The sequence below is a fragment of the Notothenia coriiceps genome, unplaced genomic scaffold (assembly GCF_000735185.1).
Source record: "Notothenia coriiceps isolate Sejong01 unplaced genomic scaffold, NC01 NC01_scaffold00013771, whole genome shotgun sequence".
NCBI lineage: Eukaryota > Metazoa > Chordata > Actinopteri > Perciformes > Nototheniidae > Notothenia > Notothenia coriiceps.
The window spans coordinates 1,267-19,976 of NW_011346472.1; the positions used below are offsets into that span (position 1 = coordinate 1,267).

Here is an 18,710-nt window from a genome sequence, read left to right on the forward strand (position 1 = left end):
CCATAAATTCATATCAAATGCCAAAGGCAACATGTTTTTAATTGAGCAAATAATTCAGTTTCCTGATGAAGCCATTGTGAGAAATAAAAACAACTGACATAACGAGTCCCAAGTGCAAGTGCAGGTTAACGCCCTGTCAGAAGGATGTAACACAGAAATGAATTCTGCTATAAATAAACTGTGTGAATAGAAGTAAGATCAGAACAGTGAGTTCTGATGGAGGAAATGTTTCAGTTCTTTCTATTTCCCCTCCTTCCTTACCTGAGCGTCCGTCCCTCTGGATGTCCACGTGGTGCCAGGCGCCGTCGTTGACCTTGGCCTGCGTGGCTTTGACCTTGATGGTGCCGGACCCCATGTCCAGCAGCAGAAACAGCCCTCCGTCCAGCAGCTCCACCGCAAAGAAGTCCACCTTGTTGTTCTTCTGGCCCTTAGCGTCCCGCCGGTCCTGGGCCTTCCCGTGGGTGAAGAGTATCAAGCCGTTGGGTTCGGAGGTGCGGAAGTCAAACGAGATGGAGCCGACGCGTTTGGTGTTCCATTTGGGCAACGCCAGGTAGGAGTCGGGCGTCTCGAAGTTGATGGGGTCGAGGGTGGGGACGTTTTCACACTTGAAGACCACGTCGCCCTGGAGTTTCATCTTGGGGTCCACGATGCGGGCGAGGCGGGAAAGCTCCAGACGGATATCATTGTTCTTGTACACCACCTGGAAAGAAATATATGACATGAGTTATTTAGCTAATGACTTTAACAAAAGGATAATACAATAAGTACAATAAACCACAAAGATTCAAACAAGGTAAAGTGCATTGTACCATTGTAAGGTGCATTTAGGTTTGGTTAAATGGCCGCAATTGAAACAGGTGGGTTTTGATTTTGAATCCAAGATAATTGAGAGCCTTGTTTTCATTATGCACCCCTCGAAATTGTCGCCAAGCGCTGCGCTCAAAAGTCCAGATTATTTCAACTTCAATATCGTTTACTACTACTCACCATTCAGATGAAAGCTCGAGATCGCTCGATTTGAAAATACACGACCGGAGAAAATCTGCCACTTCCTTACAGAGCCCCTCCTCCAGCACACACGAACGCGCACATGACCAATGAGGGCACGAGATAAGTTTGTGCACAGATGGAAGGCTGACAGGCAGGTCGGCCATCCAGTTATTTTAGCCGGGTCGGCTAAAATGATTGGTCGTGCTTTTTACAGTACTACGGCTTCCATAGATGAATTTTTTTAATGGATTTTTTGTCAAAGCACTTAAGGTATTCATTGCTATCGGGATGTTAAGAGCATTCTATGGAATATAACAAAAAGTGTATCTCGAGCCGGTTTCTCAAACTTACCTACCCCACCTTTAACTGGCTGTTATTTGTGTTCATGATAAAGCAATGAGCAGATCCATTCACAGTACAATAGTAGAATATCAGTGTCTTACAAAGGGATTCTTGCAGTCACTGGTAGGAAGTGAAGGGAGGGGAGTAAAGGTGTAGTGTAGGAGAACTTGGGTTCTTATTGAAGTATGCTTTAGAAAATATATGCCATTTTAGTGTGAAGATGGTGAGTATACCTCAGTGTGAGTTGTGTCTTCAAGGGATTTCTTCTTCATTTATTTTCCCATCAGTACGGGATAGTTTGCAAGCACAATAATGTTTGAAAAATCAGTATTTTCACGTGAATAAATTGCACTTGATTGCAATGTGTAATACCATAGCATCAATATACCATATTGCCGATTTGAGAAGAGCTGGATCAATAAAACTAATATGGTCTAAGGCGTGTGTCGTCCAATTTGTTTCTCAGTCATCTTCTATTTCAAGTCCAATTTATCCAAGATGAACAGGAGATTGTTCACAAATGTGTCACGGTATTGTCATCAGATTGAACACCTGCCGACTGAGAGTGAAGCGTGAGCAGCGATGGCTGAATTATTAGAGAGTCATTCAATGTAATGTTCATAAACAGCAGTCTTTAAAGATTGGTGAAATACGCCGTCGGAAGATTCGTGACCCGGTGAGAATATACCCATTATTGTACTTATTTACCCACAGTGAAATTGCTCAAAACCCCTAATCCAAAGTAGAAAGAAGCCCCCTATTATAGTCAAACAGAAGAAAATACTACTGAAAAGGAGAGGAGAATATTGTCGATTGGAATCCATCGAGGTGGAAAATTAATGTTTCTTTTATTTCCTTTCTGGGGAGAAAGATAGGCTTTTTTCTGGTATATTGGGTATTGTGTGCGCGAGAAACAGCAACACTGTTAGACGGAGCACAGCTGTCAGCAAACAGATCTTACTGCTGTGGGATTACCGATAATCCTGGAAGATTTGACAGTAAATCAACACAGGTGACCCGAGCGCCGAGGGGGACTGAAGAGAGGGGGAGAGAGAGAGGAGAGAGACGAGGGTGCTGGGAATAAGCACGGAAGGAGACGGCAACATGAGAAAGGAAATATGTCGGGAGGCAAATAGAGAGGAAAAGAGGGAGAGATCTGGAGGATAAAACGCTGTAAGGCCAGTCCGTGCCACTGGATTCCAAAATGTGATTGTGTTTGTGGGTGTGCACGTACAGTACAAACACAGTGATGGAGCTGTCAATAGGTTAATGACCACCCTTAATCTCCTGAACATGACACACAAGATAAGACTTAGTTTAGCACAACCTTTGTCAAGCACCTGATCGAACGCACACAATATAGTAATACATGTTTTCTAGATTCAAAAACAGTATATTTTGGTAACTTTAGGGAACTTGCATCAAAGTATATGTTTGCATTAAAGATAAAGAGATGCATAGGAAAAGGAATGTTATTTTTATTACTGATAAACTGCACATTTGTTGTTGTTTTTTTCAGTTATAAATCCATGTTACGCTCTCAAGCAGAATCAAAATACTTTATTTATCCAGGGGGGAAATTGGATTTTTAAATGTTGCTCCATTTAAGACAAAGCTTTTAATATTTCATAAGATGTTATAATGAAAAGAATGTGCAAAAAAAGATCAAATTAAATAAAAATATTTCCACAAACATAAGACATTTCTTTAAACAGCAGTTAAAATTGAATTAGTTGAATAAAAACTATAAAATAAATGTACATTATACAATATGTGCAGTGTTGTATCAGTCTAAATAAAAGATATGAATGCTGAATAGCACAGTTATTGTGAACTGAACACATGGAATCATACATGTTGAAGATAATCACGGTCAGCAGTCGCCTGCTCTGACCGGCGAGGGGAGTCTGTGTGAATGTGGAAGTTATTCAGTCTCAAAGCACTAGTCTGAAATGAAATATGACACAGCCTTCGGGGGGGAATAACATTTACATACCACAGCTGTCTGACCGACTAATTAATGAGTAATTAAACCCAGCAGGAATTAGCGTATGATTAATATCATAAAGCTCTATAGTTTCTCACATTGTGTGCAAAATAAATGAATAGTTTAATATAGAAAATCAGAAATAGATTTGACTGTTGAAGAGGAATTGTTGCTCTATCTTAATTATCCGTCAGTCTTCTGTCAGCAGCCTTCTTTTTCCTAGTTACCTCATTGGGCACATTTTAGTCGGAAATGTTTTTAAGATTAAATATATATATATGTATAGCATTATATGACATTTCAAACATGTAAATGTTAAAGCATCAATCTGACGCAGTTCTTGGAACTTGATATCCCTTACAAAAGGTATACATGGGTCTAAAAAAGGTGCCTCTGCAGTAATGACTTGTTTACTTTGTCTATAAAACGTCAAAAAAGAATTGAAATGTATATTATAATTAACATAAAAGCCCAAAGTGACATCTTCAAATGCTCTGTCATAATCCACACAGAAAGAGCCAATTTCAAACAATCCTAAAAAAGATTATTTAAAATCCTAAAGTCGACTGTCAAAAATAAAGGACAAACAAAATATATAAATATTGCAAGTCTGTATTTTCTTACAAACAAATCAGGCTCTATTTTTCTATGTTCTAGCGTGACAGCTTTTACATTTTTTATTTACAATAATTAATGAATACAAAATAAAACCTTATATCGTCCTATCCCTACACAGGAATAAAATAAAAGCAGAATATGCTTAAAATGTAGAAACTAGAGTAAAAATCACACAAATGATTAATAGCTTATCAATATTTGCCAATGGATTTCTGTCGAATGACCAATTGATCGTATGGACTTATTGCAGTAAAACAAGGACATTATCGGGTTCAAACCAGTTTGAAAGACCCACTGTGATGCTGGTGCAGTGTTTGAATATCATCTAAGCGTGCTAATACTGTATGACTCATGGCCCGAGGGATGGTCTCTGTTTGTTCTGTCTGTTTGTCTGGATGTGATTATCAGCTAACCTCTGGATATGAGAGAAATCTGAATATTACATGAAAAGAGAAAGCAAGGAGAAAAAGAGGCTTTAATGTACCTCATTTGGAATCTTCTTTGTAAACACTGCAGCGGTGGTTCTTAGAATTTAAATCTCACAAAAGTTAAAAAGCAGTCTGTCTGTCTGTCTGTCTTTGAGACGTATTAATTGGAACTTGTAGATATGGCAGGACACCAGAGCCACAACTGGTTGCTATTGTACACAAAATAAACTGTAATCGTCTACTCAACTCATAAAACACTTGCTGTCTTAAGTGTTTTCTTCACTGGAAGAGTCATGGTACCAGGGATATATTATTTAATAACAATACCGGTGAAATTCCACAATTCTCAATAGCAATTTGATACCATGGTCCATCCATACACCCATGTTCCACAGCTTATCTGCAGTTGGGTCGCAGAACGAGCAGTTCCAGAAGAGGTCCCCAAGACTGCCCTTTCCCTGACCACATCAATCAGCTCTGACTGGGCATTCAAAGGGGCTCACAGGCCAGCGTGGAGATATATTCCCTTCACCTGGTCCTCAGTCTGCCCCTCGGTCTCCTCCAGGTTTGACATGCCTGGAACCCCACCCTGGGGAGGCGGCCAGGTAGCATCCTTACCAGGCGCCCTAACAACCTCTGGCTCCTAGCTACGAGAAAGAGCAGCTGCTCTATCTTGGATGACTGAAATTCTCACCTTATACCTAAGGGAAGTGCCAGCCACCCTCAAGAAGTGAAAACCAATTTATTTGTTTCATGACCCATCCTTCATGATTATGAAAACACTACCCATCTTCAGCACATCCCAAAGATTGTCAATGGGGCTGAGGTCTGGACTCGGTGGTGGCCGATCCATGTGTGAAAACGATGTCTCAAGCTCCCTGACTCATCACACAATGTGAGCCCACTGAATCCTGGCATTGTCATCTTGGAACATGCCCATGCCATCAGGGAAGACCTGGTCATTCACTATATTCAGGTAGTCAGCTGACCTCCTTCTTTGGGAACATAACATTGCTGAATGTAGACCTGACCAACTGCAGCAATCCCAGATCATACCACTGCCCCCACAGGCTTGTACGGTAGGCACTAGGCATGATGGGTGCATCACTTCATCCGCCTCTATTCTTTCCCTGATGCGCCCATCCCTCTGGAACAGGATACATCAAGATTCATTGATTTGGTTTTAATAATGCTTTGGACCGGATTTCATGTATCTCCTTAGATGTTTCTTTGCTTGATGCAGGCCAATAATTAGACCTCTGATTAACATCTATTCCACGACCACAGGATATGCCTTCTGACATGGTTGTTTAAGAAATTAGAAGCTATTCACTGCATCAGCTAGGGTTAAATAACTGGTTGCCAGCTGAAACATAATAATCACTGCAGGAATTATCCAATGGAAGGCTCTTACAGATTGTACGAACTTCAATGACCGGTTGTCTTTTTTACACACACATTAGGAAATTGTTGACGGGTATTCATTTTTATTGAAAGGTGCATGAATGCTCCAAAATGCAAATCCATGGAACTTGCGTTCACTGGCTACTAAGAGCTAATAGCTAACGTTAACTAGCTCTCATGTCAGCTACGAGACAATTGCTAACATTGAAGCATCATCAGCTAAGAAATGTATGGCTCCTGCATGTCAATAGTGACTTTATTATGTTTCAAACACCTTTTATATCGTCCTCAGGATGGCGGAAAGCCGTTAGTCTCCCTTACCCTGACCCTAGTAACCCAAAGGTTTGTAACGTTTTCAGTATATTGGATTTAACTTGGTACCAGAGTATGAATTCTCATGGCATCCCTATTCTTGCCGGAGGAACCTTTTTTACAAAGTCGCTTTTCTGGTACGTACTAATCTTCAGCCAGCTCTTGATATGTTTTGGGATTTTGATTTTGTCTGATGTGCAGCAGTCCGATCAATAAGCTAATCAAAATGATGCCATAAAAGAGGAACTGACTGCTGTGGCGATTTGTACCTCATCTTATCCTTTGTTATGGCTGTGCTTTGCTATGCTTTCCTTTAGCCTATCAACGGCCTTATGGGGCCCATTCATAATGCAAGCACAGGGGACTGTAACGACTCCATAAAGCCGGGATTCTCTGTCTCTTGCTCCTGTATGGTGTATTGATCGGGCCCTGGTAAGGGTGAGGGAAGGGCAGGTGGGTGGAAGCGTGACACACACACACACACACACACACACACACACACACACACACACACACACACACACACACACACACACACACACACACACACACACACACACACACACACACTCTCTCTCTCTCTTCTCCCTAATCTACTTCAGATCAGTGCTCATGTCCTCTCGGCCCCGGCCACAGCTGCTGTCAGCTCATGATTTAGCCCCAGTATTAATGAAGAAGCGAGGTAATTCCATTGAAGTGGACTGAAGATACACACACACAAAAAAAAAAGTCAATTGGGTGTGTGTGCAAATCCACAAATGCAACTGCACAGATATACAATACAATGCAGTATTTACTACAGAAATCGCTGAAGCGATTGTGGGTAAATATTGATGAAAACGGAATGAGTGACAGCACTGAGGAAACAAGAGATAGAATATTCAGTAGCAATTACTGGGGATCAATACGAGTCTGACTGCCATGGTACAGGGACTGGGACGTGACAGTGCACCAGTATTAAAGGGTTAGCTCACCGAAATACAAAATATCTTCCTAATTTGGATTGTAGATATGGTTGTTTTTAAGTGGACAGTTTAAGATATACTTGCAATTTAACCTATGACATAATAGATGTGTTGGAATATTCGTTGTGTTTCAACCGTCTCAGCTTGTGCTTTGAGTGCAAAAATATCAATCAAGGTTTTGCCCAGCATGCACTTCAAGTTTTCATATAATTTGTTTCATAAATATTGACATGGAAATGTATGGTATGATTTGGATGCAAGTTTGGGCTTGAAGATATTTCACATTTAGTCCATCTAAATATCAGTATATCTTCATCCATCTTCTTCCGCTTATCCGTGGTCGGGTCGTGGTCGGGTCGTGGTATATCTTATCACTATTTATTTGCAAGAGTCTAGTACTAGGAGCATTAAATACAACGATATAGTGCTACTGCAATCAAAACCATACGGGAGCGGGAGCGAGAGCACCAGATAATTAGCTTCTATGGAATAGAACAGCCCGCATAGAACCGTAGGCCATGGTCACAGTAGTAACCATGGCCAGTGCTTACATGGCCTAGGACCGTAGTTACAGTAGTCTCAGCTGCTCCGTCCGTAGTAAGTAAGTACCATTCTAACAAGCTAAAGATTTAAATAATTAAAAAACATTTTTGGGTTTAAAATCTTTACTGGCTTATTAAAAAAGTAAAAAACAAGTTCCATTTTTGGTAGCAACAGTTTCAGTGGGGGATATTCAAAATGTTGGTTGCTAGTATATTTTGTGATTTGGGTGAAATGTACCTTTATGCGGCAAAAAATAATGCTGCAAACCTCTCTCAGGCAGTCTGCTTCAGCCGGGCCCCTTGAGACACCATTCACTGCGACACATACCCTGTCACACACAATGAGGCGTTCCATTCAATCTGTTAAATGAACTTTCTCCAACCCTTCCTGCGAATGCTGCAGCAGCTCTGCTCCAAACACCAACCTCAAGCTCTATTGCTACAGCACCACCTTCACCGCCATCACAGCTATGTGTCTGATAGGGTTCCAGCTGGGGAGAGAATGTGTCACGTCCTTCTTCTTAATTCTACAAGTTAAGATGAACACATTGCAGGGAATGAGAAATAAGAGCTTCTGCAGAAAATAAATATATCCATACAATATATAAATATATATATGTTTTCAAAAAAATACGTTCCAGACTGAAATGGAAAGCTTAACAAGGCATCATTTGCACCAAAGTCTAATATACAATTCACAACTTCAGATCCATGCATTTAAAACTTAAGGATGACTTTTATTCTGAAATCAATTACTTAATGTTCTCCTTGTCTTAGACTATACATATATTTTTCTATAAAATACACAACTCTCCTTATCCCCTTTAAAACAGAGATAGTCTTTAAAGGGGCCCTATTATGCTTTTTCCCTTTCTAAAGTGTTCCTGTTAAGGGTTATAGTTTTGGTGCATGTAAATGGTCTGCAAAGGCTGAAATCCCAATATCACTTCCCAACATTAAAACATGTTAACATGTCACAGTAGAGGCATATATTAAAAACATGAACCTGAAAATTAGCATACAAGATGTCATAAAAAAAATTAAGTTCATAAAACATCATCCCTCCTATGGTTTTTAACCATACTAAATCCAAATCAGCTCAGTCGGGCCAAAGTTTACACCAAAAATGTGGATTTAATTGTAATCTTTAAACACGGCAAGTACTGATCTCTCGAAGGCTTTTATCTTATCAGACTGAATGTTTGTTATGGGACTTTTGAGCATCAATACTGCATGTATAACACCCGACATCTGTTAGCATAATACTGAGCTATGCTGTACAATAGGGTGCCTGTAACATTAAAGGGGCCCCATTATAATATGTTGGGACTTTCCCTTTCTAGAAGTGTGTTACGTAGGTTTTTGTGCATGTAAATGGTCTGCAAAGGCTAAAATATAAGCTAAGCTAACCATTTCCTGGTTGTAGCTTCATTCAAGAAAGTTATATTTTCTCATCTAACTCTTGGGAAGAATGCAAAACATTATTATTTCCTACAGGGAAAAACTTTTCGTTTAAAGGAAAGAAATAAAATAAAATACGTTTCAATTTTGGCATTTTTTTACATCACAGGGAAAAAAGTGCTACTCATTGAGAGCAAGCCAGCGTTGCTGCAAAAATCCATGAGTTTCTGGTAGGTGCCGTACAATATATCATAAAGTCGCCGTTGTGTGGGAGGGTCTAAGCCTTAAAACAGTATCTGCTCAACTTCCTGGAGAAAAGTTTGTGTTAGATCATTCAATAAGCTGCATAGTATAAAAAGAGGGCGCCTGCTATGAGGTCGCCATTCAGTCTGAAGCAAGGAAATTAAAACTTATTTCCTGCAATTACATTTCATCTGTGATAAGTAAAGGTTACAAAACAGATACAAAATGTTTTAAAAAAGGGAATAGTTGTCATGTTTTGTTAGATGCACTCTTTCAAAAGAGCATGACTTTCTAAAAAAGAGTTCTAATTTTGTCAACAATTTAAAAAAATCCTCTCAAATGCTATCAGTTATCATAGGTGTAATTGTGCTCCCTGGGATACTGACTCCACAATTTAAAAATACCTTTTCAGCACATTTATTGTTGTAATATTATAACACCGGGTTTAAAGTAGCCAAGATATGATCAGATATAAACATGTGCAGGATGAAACTTAGTTGAGACTGTACAAGGGTGAAAGGTGAAATAATTCCATAGAAATCTGAAGATAGTACTCATCCATCACTGTTTGGCCCTCTAAGGGGATATTAAAGAAATAATTAAAAAGGACAGGATGACATTTGCATAAGTATTGGAGGGGAAAACAAGCGTTGCCTGAACATACTGCGATGACTAACACAAAACTGATGACGACAATGTTCCCCTCAAATGCCAAATGTTGGTCTCTTGCCCTCGCTCCTCTTCCTCTCACTTACTCATCCTTCTCTTGATCTCCGTCAATATCGGTATTTTCTGTTTGTGTCTCCCGCCTGCTGACATCCACCTCATATGCACTTGTCCTGGCCTTTCATTTCTTCAACACTCCACCTTCTACCCTGACATACTTCTCTGATATTACTCATCAGTTCCTCTCTCCAGCTCCTCCCCCGTCTGAGGACATGACGGTGCATGCGCCAGCTGCCCCCGCAGTCTGACACAAGTTGCCAGCTCCAGTGCCGACACGGGTGCCCTGTGACACCGGAAGGAGGGGCTGGATGGCGTGAGAGAAGGAGGCGGGGGAGGGGAGGAGGGGGGTTGCATAAGGCACTGCAAACATCAGGCTGACCGGAGAGTGAGCCCCAATGGCCATTGAGTCACGTGACGCGCTGCGGCCCACATGGCAAAACACGCGCAGAGGCGGGACGTGTGTGTGTGTTGTGTATGGATGACATCCCATAAAGCCTACGGCGGCAGATGAGTGCAGTGGAGAGAGGGCTTGTGATGGCAGCGGCTCTTTTGTTGGTCGGACAGAAGAGAAAAGAAAGCCGCTCGTTGTTGCAACACATGCCTGCGTCGGTTTATTCATCAGCTTTAAGTGTGTTTTTCTTTCAAATATAGAGTCCATTATGCACCGATATTCTTTCTTCTGTAGCGTTTGAAGCACCCTGGCCAGACGTTACTCAGCGTCAGACAGAAATACTGACGCACTCGGATCTGAGCAATGGGCCAAACACGACTGAATCATTCCCTCATTATCTGGGGGATATTGGATCTAAAGGAAGAGGTGGAGGGGGCAGGAAAGAATAAATATGCTGTAGGAGAGCAAGAAAGAGCTAGAGAGACAAAAGGATGATGCATAGGGACTGCTTGTCGATGAAAGAGTTGGGCTTTATTGTGAATGAATAGAAGGATGAAACAGCCGGTCGTGAGCAGTTTGCTTAGTCCTGGCATCATGCCTGCTTAATGGAGCAACGGATGATGAACAGTTGAGGATCGCACAATACTACCACTACCCGATACCACATGGTGAATCACCTGGAAGGTTCTGTCCACCAAACACTCCCTCTCAAGGGCCAGCTCATGTTGAGTCACGCTTCTTGGGATAATAATGGAAACAAATGGAGGATACCAATGCCTCTGCAATGTGGCCTTTGATGAAATATGAATGCATTGATGTATTAGCCTCCTTAAAGCTGCACTTATAAATATTTCAACATGAGACATTTTTCAAAAGAATACTGTACTGTTGGATGAGGAAAGGGTTGTTACGATCAGACAGAGATTTTTTAACACCCTTTTTTTAACCATGTATGAAACCTCATGCTAGTTGCTTTTGCATTGCTGAGACTCTTCAGTTTTAGCTGGATGGCCCTGAACACCTCCAGTTGTAAAAAAAATAAACTCAGAGTGGAAAAGAACCCAACGTCATTGCCGTTTTTCCCCCTAGTCCGATCAGATGAACTTAAATGTGGGCTGTCTGTGGGCTGTTGTTAGATACCCTGAACTACTTTACTAACTGTAGTTACCATGGTCTGCAGGAACATAATGCACAAGGCAAAAGGGCTTGAGATTTTGGCTAACCCTAACCCTTGCTTTCATGAATTCAAAGCATTATCTATTGGTTAGCGTACAGTTAGTGATGGTCTTACATTAGCACTCATTTGGTGGTCGTCCTGGCTGATCTAAGTCGGACAACAACAAAAAAAAGGCATTGTACGAAACAAGGAAAGCGTCACTCATGGTATGTTTTGCATTCTGCTAACATGCTCTCTCTAAAAGGGGCCTGACTTTATTAAACTGAGCATCAAAAACCCTGTGTGCAGCTTTCAACTAATTGTTTTTGTTTGCTGTAAATTTGCCATTGTGTCGCAAAGCTCTTATCAACCTTATTTCCAGATGTATGGACAACTATTGTTGGACAAAAAACCTTTTGTTAGGGACAAGCAAAGTTAGCTACTAGATTATAAACTTGTAGCAGCTGACAAACCAGAAGTAGGAGGAGACCAAAACCAGAGCCAAAAGGGGAGTGATATTGGATACCCATTGGTAAGCCAGAAAGATGACAAGAAATAACAACATGAGGTAAATAATTGTGAAGCAATACAAGCATACAACAATACAGGCTGGATAGCTGTAGCTATTATGCCCCGACTATCTGGAACAAAACCTGCAGGTCCGCTGCAACTCTTACTACCGGTACTTTCAAATTCAGACTGAAAACTCATATTTTCTCCGCTGCTTTTGATTGAGCTGCAGTATGGCTTGTATTCATGTATTCTATACCTGTTGTGTTTATTTTATTATCTTTGCTTTTTAATGCCTGTTTTTAAATGCCATTTTATAATGTGTTTTTGCTGTATTTCTTTGTAAATGTCTTTTAATTTATTTTTGTAAAGCACTTTGAATTGCCGTGTGCTGAAAGGTGCTATATAAATAAACTTGCCTTGCCTTGCCTAACAGGAAGTGTGTACAAAAGCTGTACAATACATAGGATATTTTCTCCTTATAATTCAATTGGAAGTGCCATTGGTGGATGGGTGAGGAGGCTCAGGCAGGGATTGGTTCTTGTGGAATTTACCGCATCACTATGTGCATACAAATTCAGAAGATTAACTACTTTCTTCCCCCTGCTACTTGGTATGGACTACGCCACCAGTTAGAGAGTCAAAAACAAACAAGTAGGCCTGGCAAATACAGTATGTGTACAGTTCTTATAACTCTGTGTTCACACATTCATATTTAATCATTACTCTGATGCAACTACTAGCTCCAGCGAAAAGCTTCAATAATTCTGTTGCAGTCGAGAACTGAGTACCAACACATCTTTTCACATTGCAAAAAAAAAACATGAATAGCTTGAAATAAATGAACAATACGGACATGTTAATGGGACTCTTTGTGCTTGTGGTGTGTTTACTGGCAACCACAGACTGAAAGAAAACATAGACTAAGAAACACTAAGATGTTAATGATGACAGGTACATTTGAAAGAACTCAAAGTTCAGGTTGTGCATATCTATTTATTCATACAGCCGCAAGCAACAGTAAAGGCATGGCTGGGTCGGTGCTTCTAATGTATGCACTGTATTTGTGTCTGTGAGAGAAAGTGTCAGAGCAGTTTGAGCGTGGTCTAGAGATGCATTAGCCAATCTGGTAATGACTGGGGGAACAGCAGCATGAGTGGTAACATAAAACAATGCAGACAAGGTGACTTTCTCTAACAGGCTTGCTTGTGTGCTTCTGTGTGTGCGTACCCTCAGAGCAAGAGAAAGTAAGAGAGTGTATATAGTGGTCCGATGGAAATGAAATGCATGTTTGAAGGTGCTCATCTGAGCATGGCGGCACATCAAAAGACTTACTGGCTTTTGACAAAATTGAGAAGGTTGTGATGGAAAGAGAAAAACAGCCAGAGGGATGACGAAAGGCAGGTTTGAGATGTAGTAGGCATATTGTTATTGTTGAGATACCTCAGATACCAATGTCTGTGATTGCCTGGGTTGAAATCATCAGGTTATACAAAATTATTTGGATGGTGAAATTGAATTTAAACGTATTCATAGTGTTAGAAATGGAAATTAGTAGAATGGCAGAATTGGACACAATTTCCTTAAATCCATAATAAAGGTTTATGTTGTGTTAGTTTTTTTTGTTGCCGAACCACTACTGAAAAATGTAACTAGCAATCATTGCATTAATGTGTCTTTGTGTCCAGACAGCAAGAAACATGGACAATACTATTTGACATTAAAGAACTAATAAAACATGCTTTAAAAAGTTTACTGGTATTGGGGACATAGTTTATAGTTGTGGTCATTACTGTGGATCGTTAGAGTTTTTAACACGGAAGTTACTTATTAATGAGATTGTTTTTGTCGAATGAAATACAAGTAATGAATTGGTTGATATCTGAGCAAAGCTAGACACATCTATCAGTTCCTTCACAGGATCAAACACGCACAATCAATTAGTGTCCACAGAGTTAGATTTCAACATTTGATATGATCCGTCTGATATTTTCTGGCAGTGTTCCAATCATCTAAGGCACATTAGTCCTGTAATAACAACAGAACTGACCTTCCTTTTAACACTGTAACACAGCTTTCAAGATAAAACTGAGGACCACAATACTCTCCAAAATGATTTTAAAACACCAAGGTAGAATCCCTTACGGTGACAACATGATGTGTTCTTTCCTCTTTTCCATACTGCAGCTACTACACTAAGACATACACTTGCCCCCAGTTTGGGAAAAACCTAATGCCATTTCTGAGCCTGCTGATAAACTGCAGGAATACATGTTACAAGCTGTTTTTCAGCACCAAAGGGCCATCAGTTCTCCCGTTATTATCCTTACTTGCTGCAGAATAAGTAATGGCGAGCAAAATAGTAAATAACGGGGTACTTAATACTTTTTCTGGCTCTACTGACAAGCTCGAAGGGCCAGCGAATGCAATATAAATGTCCCGAAACAACAACGCTTATTCCTATTTCATCATAAGCAAATATTTCTTCCAGAATGCGGCCCATTGGGAGGCGTTTCAGCGGCACACTCAAGCCTTATGCTGCAAATTACATGTGACAGAAGCAATTTTGGGATATTTTCTTCACACACAAAGTGCAGTAAGTGTTATGAATTAGATTAAGCGGGGGAATATTGAAAGTCGGATACTTCCGCTGCCAACTCAGCAGCTTTAATTGATAATGCAATTTTATTTTACTCTCAATTGCCTTCTTTTTCAGGAAAAGTGTGCTGATCATTTTTTTTATGCCGTATCACAAACAGCTGCACTTGCTGAGTGAATACTAGGAGAATGTATGTGGGTGGTTTTACATGTATGCATGACAACAGTTTGAAAAATGCAGGTATAATAATGCAATGCGAAAACCCACATGGTATACTAGTCATGTAATGAAACGTGTCTCTCCTACCTCTTTGAGGCAGCCCATGAAGTTGTTGCTAACAGGAGATCCGGGCAGATCCGCAGTGCTGGGGCTCCCCCCCACGTAGAAGAAATCATCGGAGCCCAGCATGGTGTAGTCTTCCTGGGTGTAGCCAGTGGTTGTGAGGATGCCATCCACGGAGATAGTCACCTGTTGAGGGGCAACACATAGCCAAAGCCATGCCATTACACTCTGGTATTCGATCTTGTGATGTGTATCAAACAAACCACCTTCCTTGGTCTGCATTCAAAATAGTTTCTTTAGGTCCCACACTGTTGGTTGCTTTCTCATTGAACTTTTTTTTGTTTTTTTACGGAATCCTTTGGTACCTTTCAGCGATTGTTTTGGACCAGACAGTGTTTGGATTTTGTTAATGGATTTTTTGCCATAGGATTCACAGGACAGGTAAAGAAAATATGGCCCAGGCATATTTTCTTTATCTTTGATGGGGGTAAGAGAATGGATTGTAGGTTTGGTTCGGAAACTTTAGGTTGGAGGGAGGGTTAGTACAATGTTCAAACCAAGGACAAATTGACTACACTTGTCTTAGGTTTCGGGGTTTATCTGCTAAATGCAGACACACATGTATACTGTACACACATAGGTGGGCACACACTCATACGTACACACTTTCACTCTCACACCATCCGTCTCACTTTCGCCAATCTCTCGCTGACATCTACATCTATATATCCACGCACATGCAAACGAAGGGGGGCTTTTCACACCATCAATGTGCAAACCAAGGTCATCACCGTTAGAAGGCAAATTAACCACATTTAATTGGACATGTAAGGGAGTAAGTGGATCAATGGTGCCAGGCAAAGCTGGGGGGAGGCCACACAGACTCCGAGACTCATGCACAATCAAGACCAGAGCCCATATTCAAACACACTCTCAGAACAGCTGATCTGGGATCAGGTTTAGCTCAGGTGTCATGGCTGTGTTTTCAATGTCACAGGAGCAGACCGATAATCCTAGATCAGTATGCTTATTCTTAGAAATGTTATGAGTATGGGCCCAGGGGTAACGGGGGATCAAGGTTAGCTACAACACAACAACACCACTTTCACTAGCATGCTACAAAACACACACAGGGGATGTGGGGGGGGTTGAGTGACAGGTGGAAGGTGAGTGAATTAGAGTGTTAGTGGTTATTTGGATGACAGGGTTGAGGTTAAATGAATTTGGGAGGTGAAGGGTAAATGAATTGTGGGCATGCCATGCACCATAGTGAGTTGGAAACAACTGTCAGAGCTCCCGCAATGAAGGTAAAGGGTTGCCATTTTTTGGTCTCTTTTAGGGCTCGGTGTCGAGGTCCCATCATTGGGATTGTGGCAAGCTTCTGTCAGTTCTGGACGACAGTCCTCACAAAAAATGGGGACTTTTTGTGCAAAAAGAATTTGATAAAAAGTTAGTCGCCTTGACTAAGGCAAAGAAATTCAATTTTGTTTTACTTGTTGGAAATCTGCAGTAATGTGGAAGAAACAGAGAAAAAAAAGTAAAAGCCAAAGTGAAAAAAAACATAATGGGGGATTGTGGGGTAAAGAAGAAGGCTGTTGGCAGGTCAGGGAGGAAATTGAGAAGAAGCGAAGAAAGAATTGCCTGGTAATACAAACCCATCTCCTCATTTTTTGATAAGAGTGTCTAGGATGAAACTCAAAGAGAACGAATAAAAGAAGAGAGGGGGAGGGGACACACGGCAAACCCAAAAAAAAGACAATAAGAATGATATCTACCAGACAATGTAGTTTGTTTACCATAGCGTGTCCAATGCCTGATTGCTTTCCAGAAAAAGGGGAAGAAAGGAAATCAAAAGAATAGTGAACAAAAAAGGTTGTTAATAAGGATGGACAGAAAACTAAAACCAAAAGCAATGATGAAGAATTAGGATGTTAGTTAGTACATTAGTTGGTTAGATATTTGTTAGTAGTAAAAAAATGACTTTTATCATGGATGAGTTAGTGTTACGGTGAAAAAACACTACATGGCTTGTCAGAGATTTGCTGTAATAAAGTGCCAGCTTGCCATCCTAGCCACATTTTCTACACCAGAGTCCTGCGAAAAGAAAATGTAGAGGGGTTCTGAAAGATATGAAGGTAAAAATGTGTGTAGGATGGCTTAAACTCCGACAAAACTTGTAGTGTTTTATTCACCCTTAGTCTAACAAAGATAGAGAGAGAAAGACAGATCGGTAGAGGGAAAGAGAGAGAAAGCAGCCCATTGCTTCTTAGCTTCTAAAAAGTGTGTGTTATCCTGTTGGAATGTTCAGCTACCTATTTACTAACCTGAGAGGCAAAAGCCTACTGTCAGGGAGGGTCAGGAAAATCGGCACTTACTTGTTGTGCTGCTCTGAGAGCAACGCTAAATGTTGTCTCACCTTGCAAACAAACTAAAGGTCGGAACCGAGACACGTCCAGACCTCCATACAGCCCTGGCTCTCATTATCCTCTCTTTCTACTTTCTAGCTCTGATTTCTTCACCCGACTGCAGTACAAGCTCATTTTAAATCACATTCAGTAAACAATATATGTCAAGTAACAGATTATGTTCATGTACGACAGATGTACATCTTTGCTGGAAATGTATTTCCATCTTTAAAAAGCTTAATCTGAGCTATAAATACTTCATTAATGGACGGCTCAAAGGCAAACACTCTCTGAAGGCTTTAAAGTGAGAGTCTATATTCTCTACAAGCATAAGAACAGTTTCTGAAAGCAGAAAAGATAGCGACAGCGCCTGATGGAAGTGTCGGCTTAAGGGAGAGTGAAGCAAAATAGAATCATCCGATATCTTTAATTATAGGACAGAGGGAACTCACGTTCAATAAGCCGATGAACAGGAGAGGAGAAAACACCTAGAATAATGGAACCTCGACTAAGCTATTAATCACATGCGGAACAACTGCCCTGTTTTCAAACTGTTCATTTGTGGAAAAGAAGTTGATCAATGGAATTAAATTAAATAGAATGTAATTGTAAAAACCAAAAGTATAATGACACATCTATCTCAATAATGTATCTGAACTGTGGCAATGGAATGGCAACCAATCAGAAGTAGGTGACACTCTTAAACGCCAGCTCTCTCTTAAAGCTCCTGGAAGCAGGTGATCTAAAGCGGGGGAAAAAAAGAATCCACCTGTCTCCAACCTCCGTCCATCACTGCTACCCCCGATTACCTGTCTCAGGTTGCGTGTCACTTTGATGTCGTGCCAGCCGTTGTCATTGAATTTTCCGTTGACCGGCTCCACGATGGCCTCAAAGGCCCCGGAGCCCAGATTGATGACGAGGGACACGGCGCCATCTTTTAGCGCCAGGTTGACATAGTCTGCAGATTTCCCCGTGTGGAGGAGCAGGCCGTTGCGTTGCCAGGTCTTGAAGGACAACGTGATCTCGTCACTGCTGCTCTGGATGGGGTTCTGGGACAGGTCGTAGCAGAAGTACTCCGAGCCGCGGAAGGTGGCCACGTTCTCCTCCCTCGCTGAAACGACAAGGGTAGAAATGAAATGTTACTTTTAGGAGTTGAATACTTTTTAATGACGATCAGAAGTAAGCCCTTTTTTTCAGCACTAGCATTCACCAACTAAGCTTGCTGTACTTGCTATGTTTACGCAAAAAGAGTCAAATGCACCATACTAATACCCCCAAACAGTCAATTATGACAATCTTTATCACATTTACTTTAATGTTTAAAGGCCAAATGTGCAATATATATTGCAATCTTGTGGTGAGACCGCAAATTGCAATCAACTGAAATCCCTTCCCTTTCCAAGCTCATA

At 40.9% G+C, this 18,710-nt stretch overlaps 1 protein-coding gene across 1 annotated transcript; it reads right to left on the reverse strand.

Moving 5' to 3' along the window:
- Positions 1–261: 261 nt before the first annotated feature.
- Positions 262–18,412, reverse strand: LOC104948127 (neurexin-3a-like; the record flags this gene model as incomplete). The annotated part of the gene is made up of 4 exons (XM_010774287.1): positions 262–700; positions 14,921–15,082; positions 16,693–16,716; positions 18,111–18,412. Coding segments are annotated over 4 exons (927 nt in total), but the record flags the coding sequence as incomplete, so codon positions are not given.
- Between the last annotated feature and the right edge of the window lie 298 nt (positions 18,413–18,710).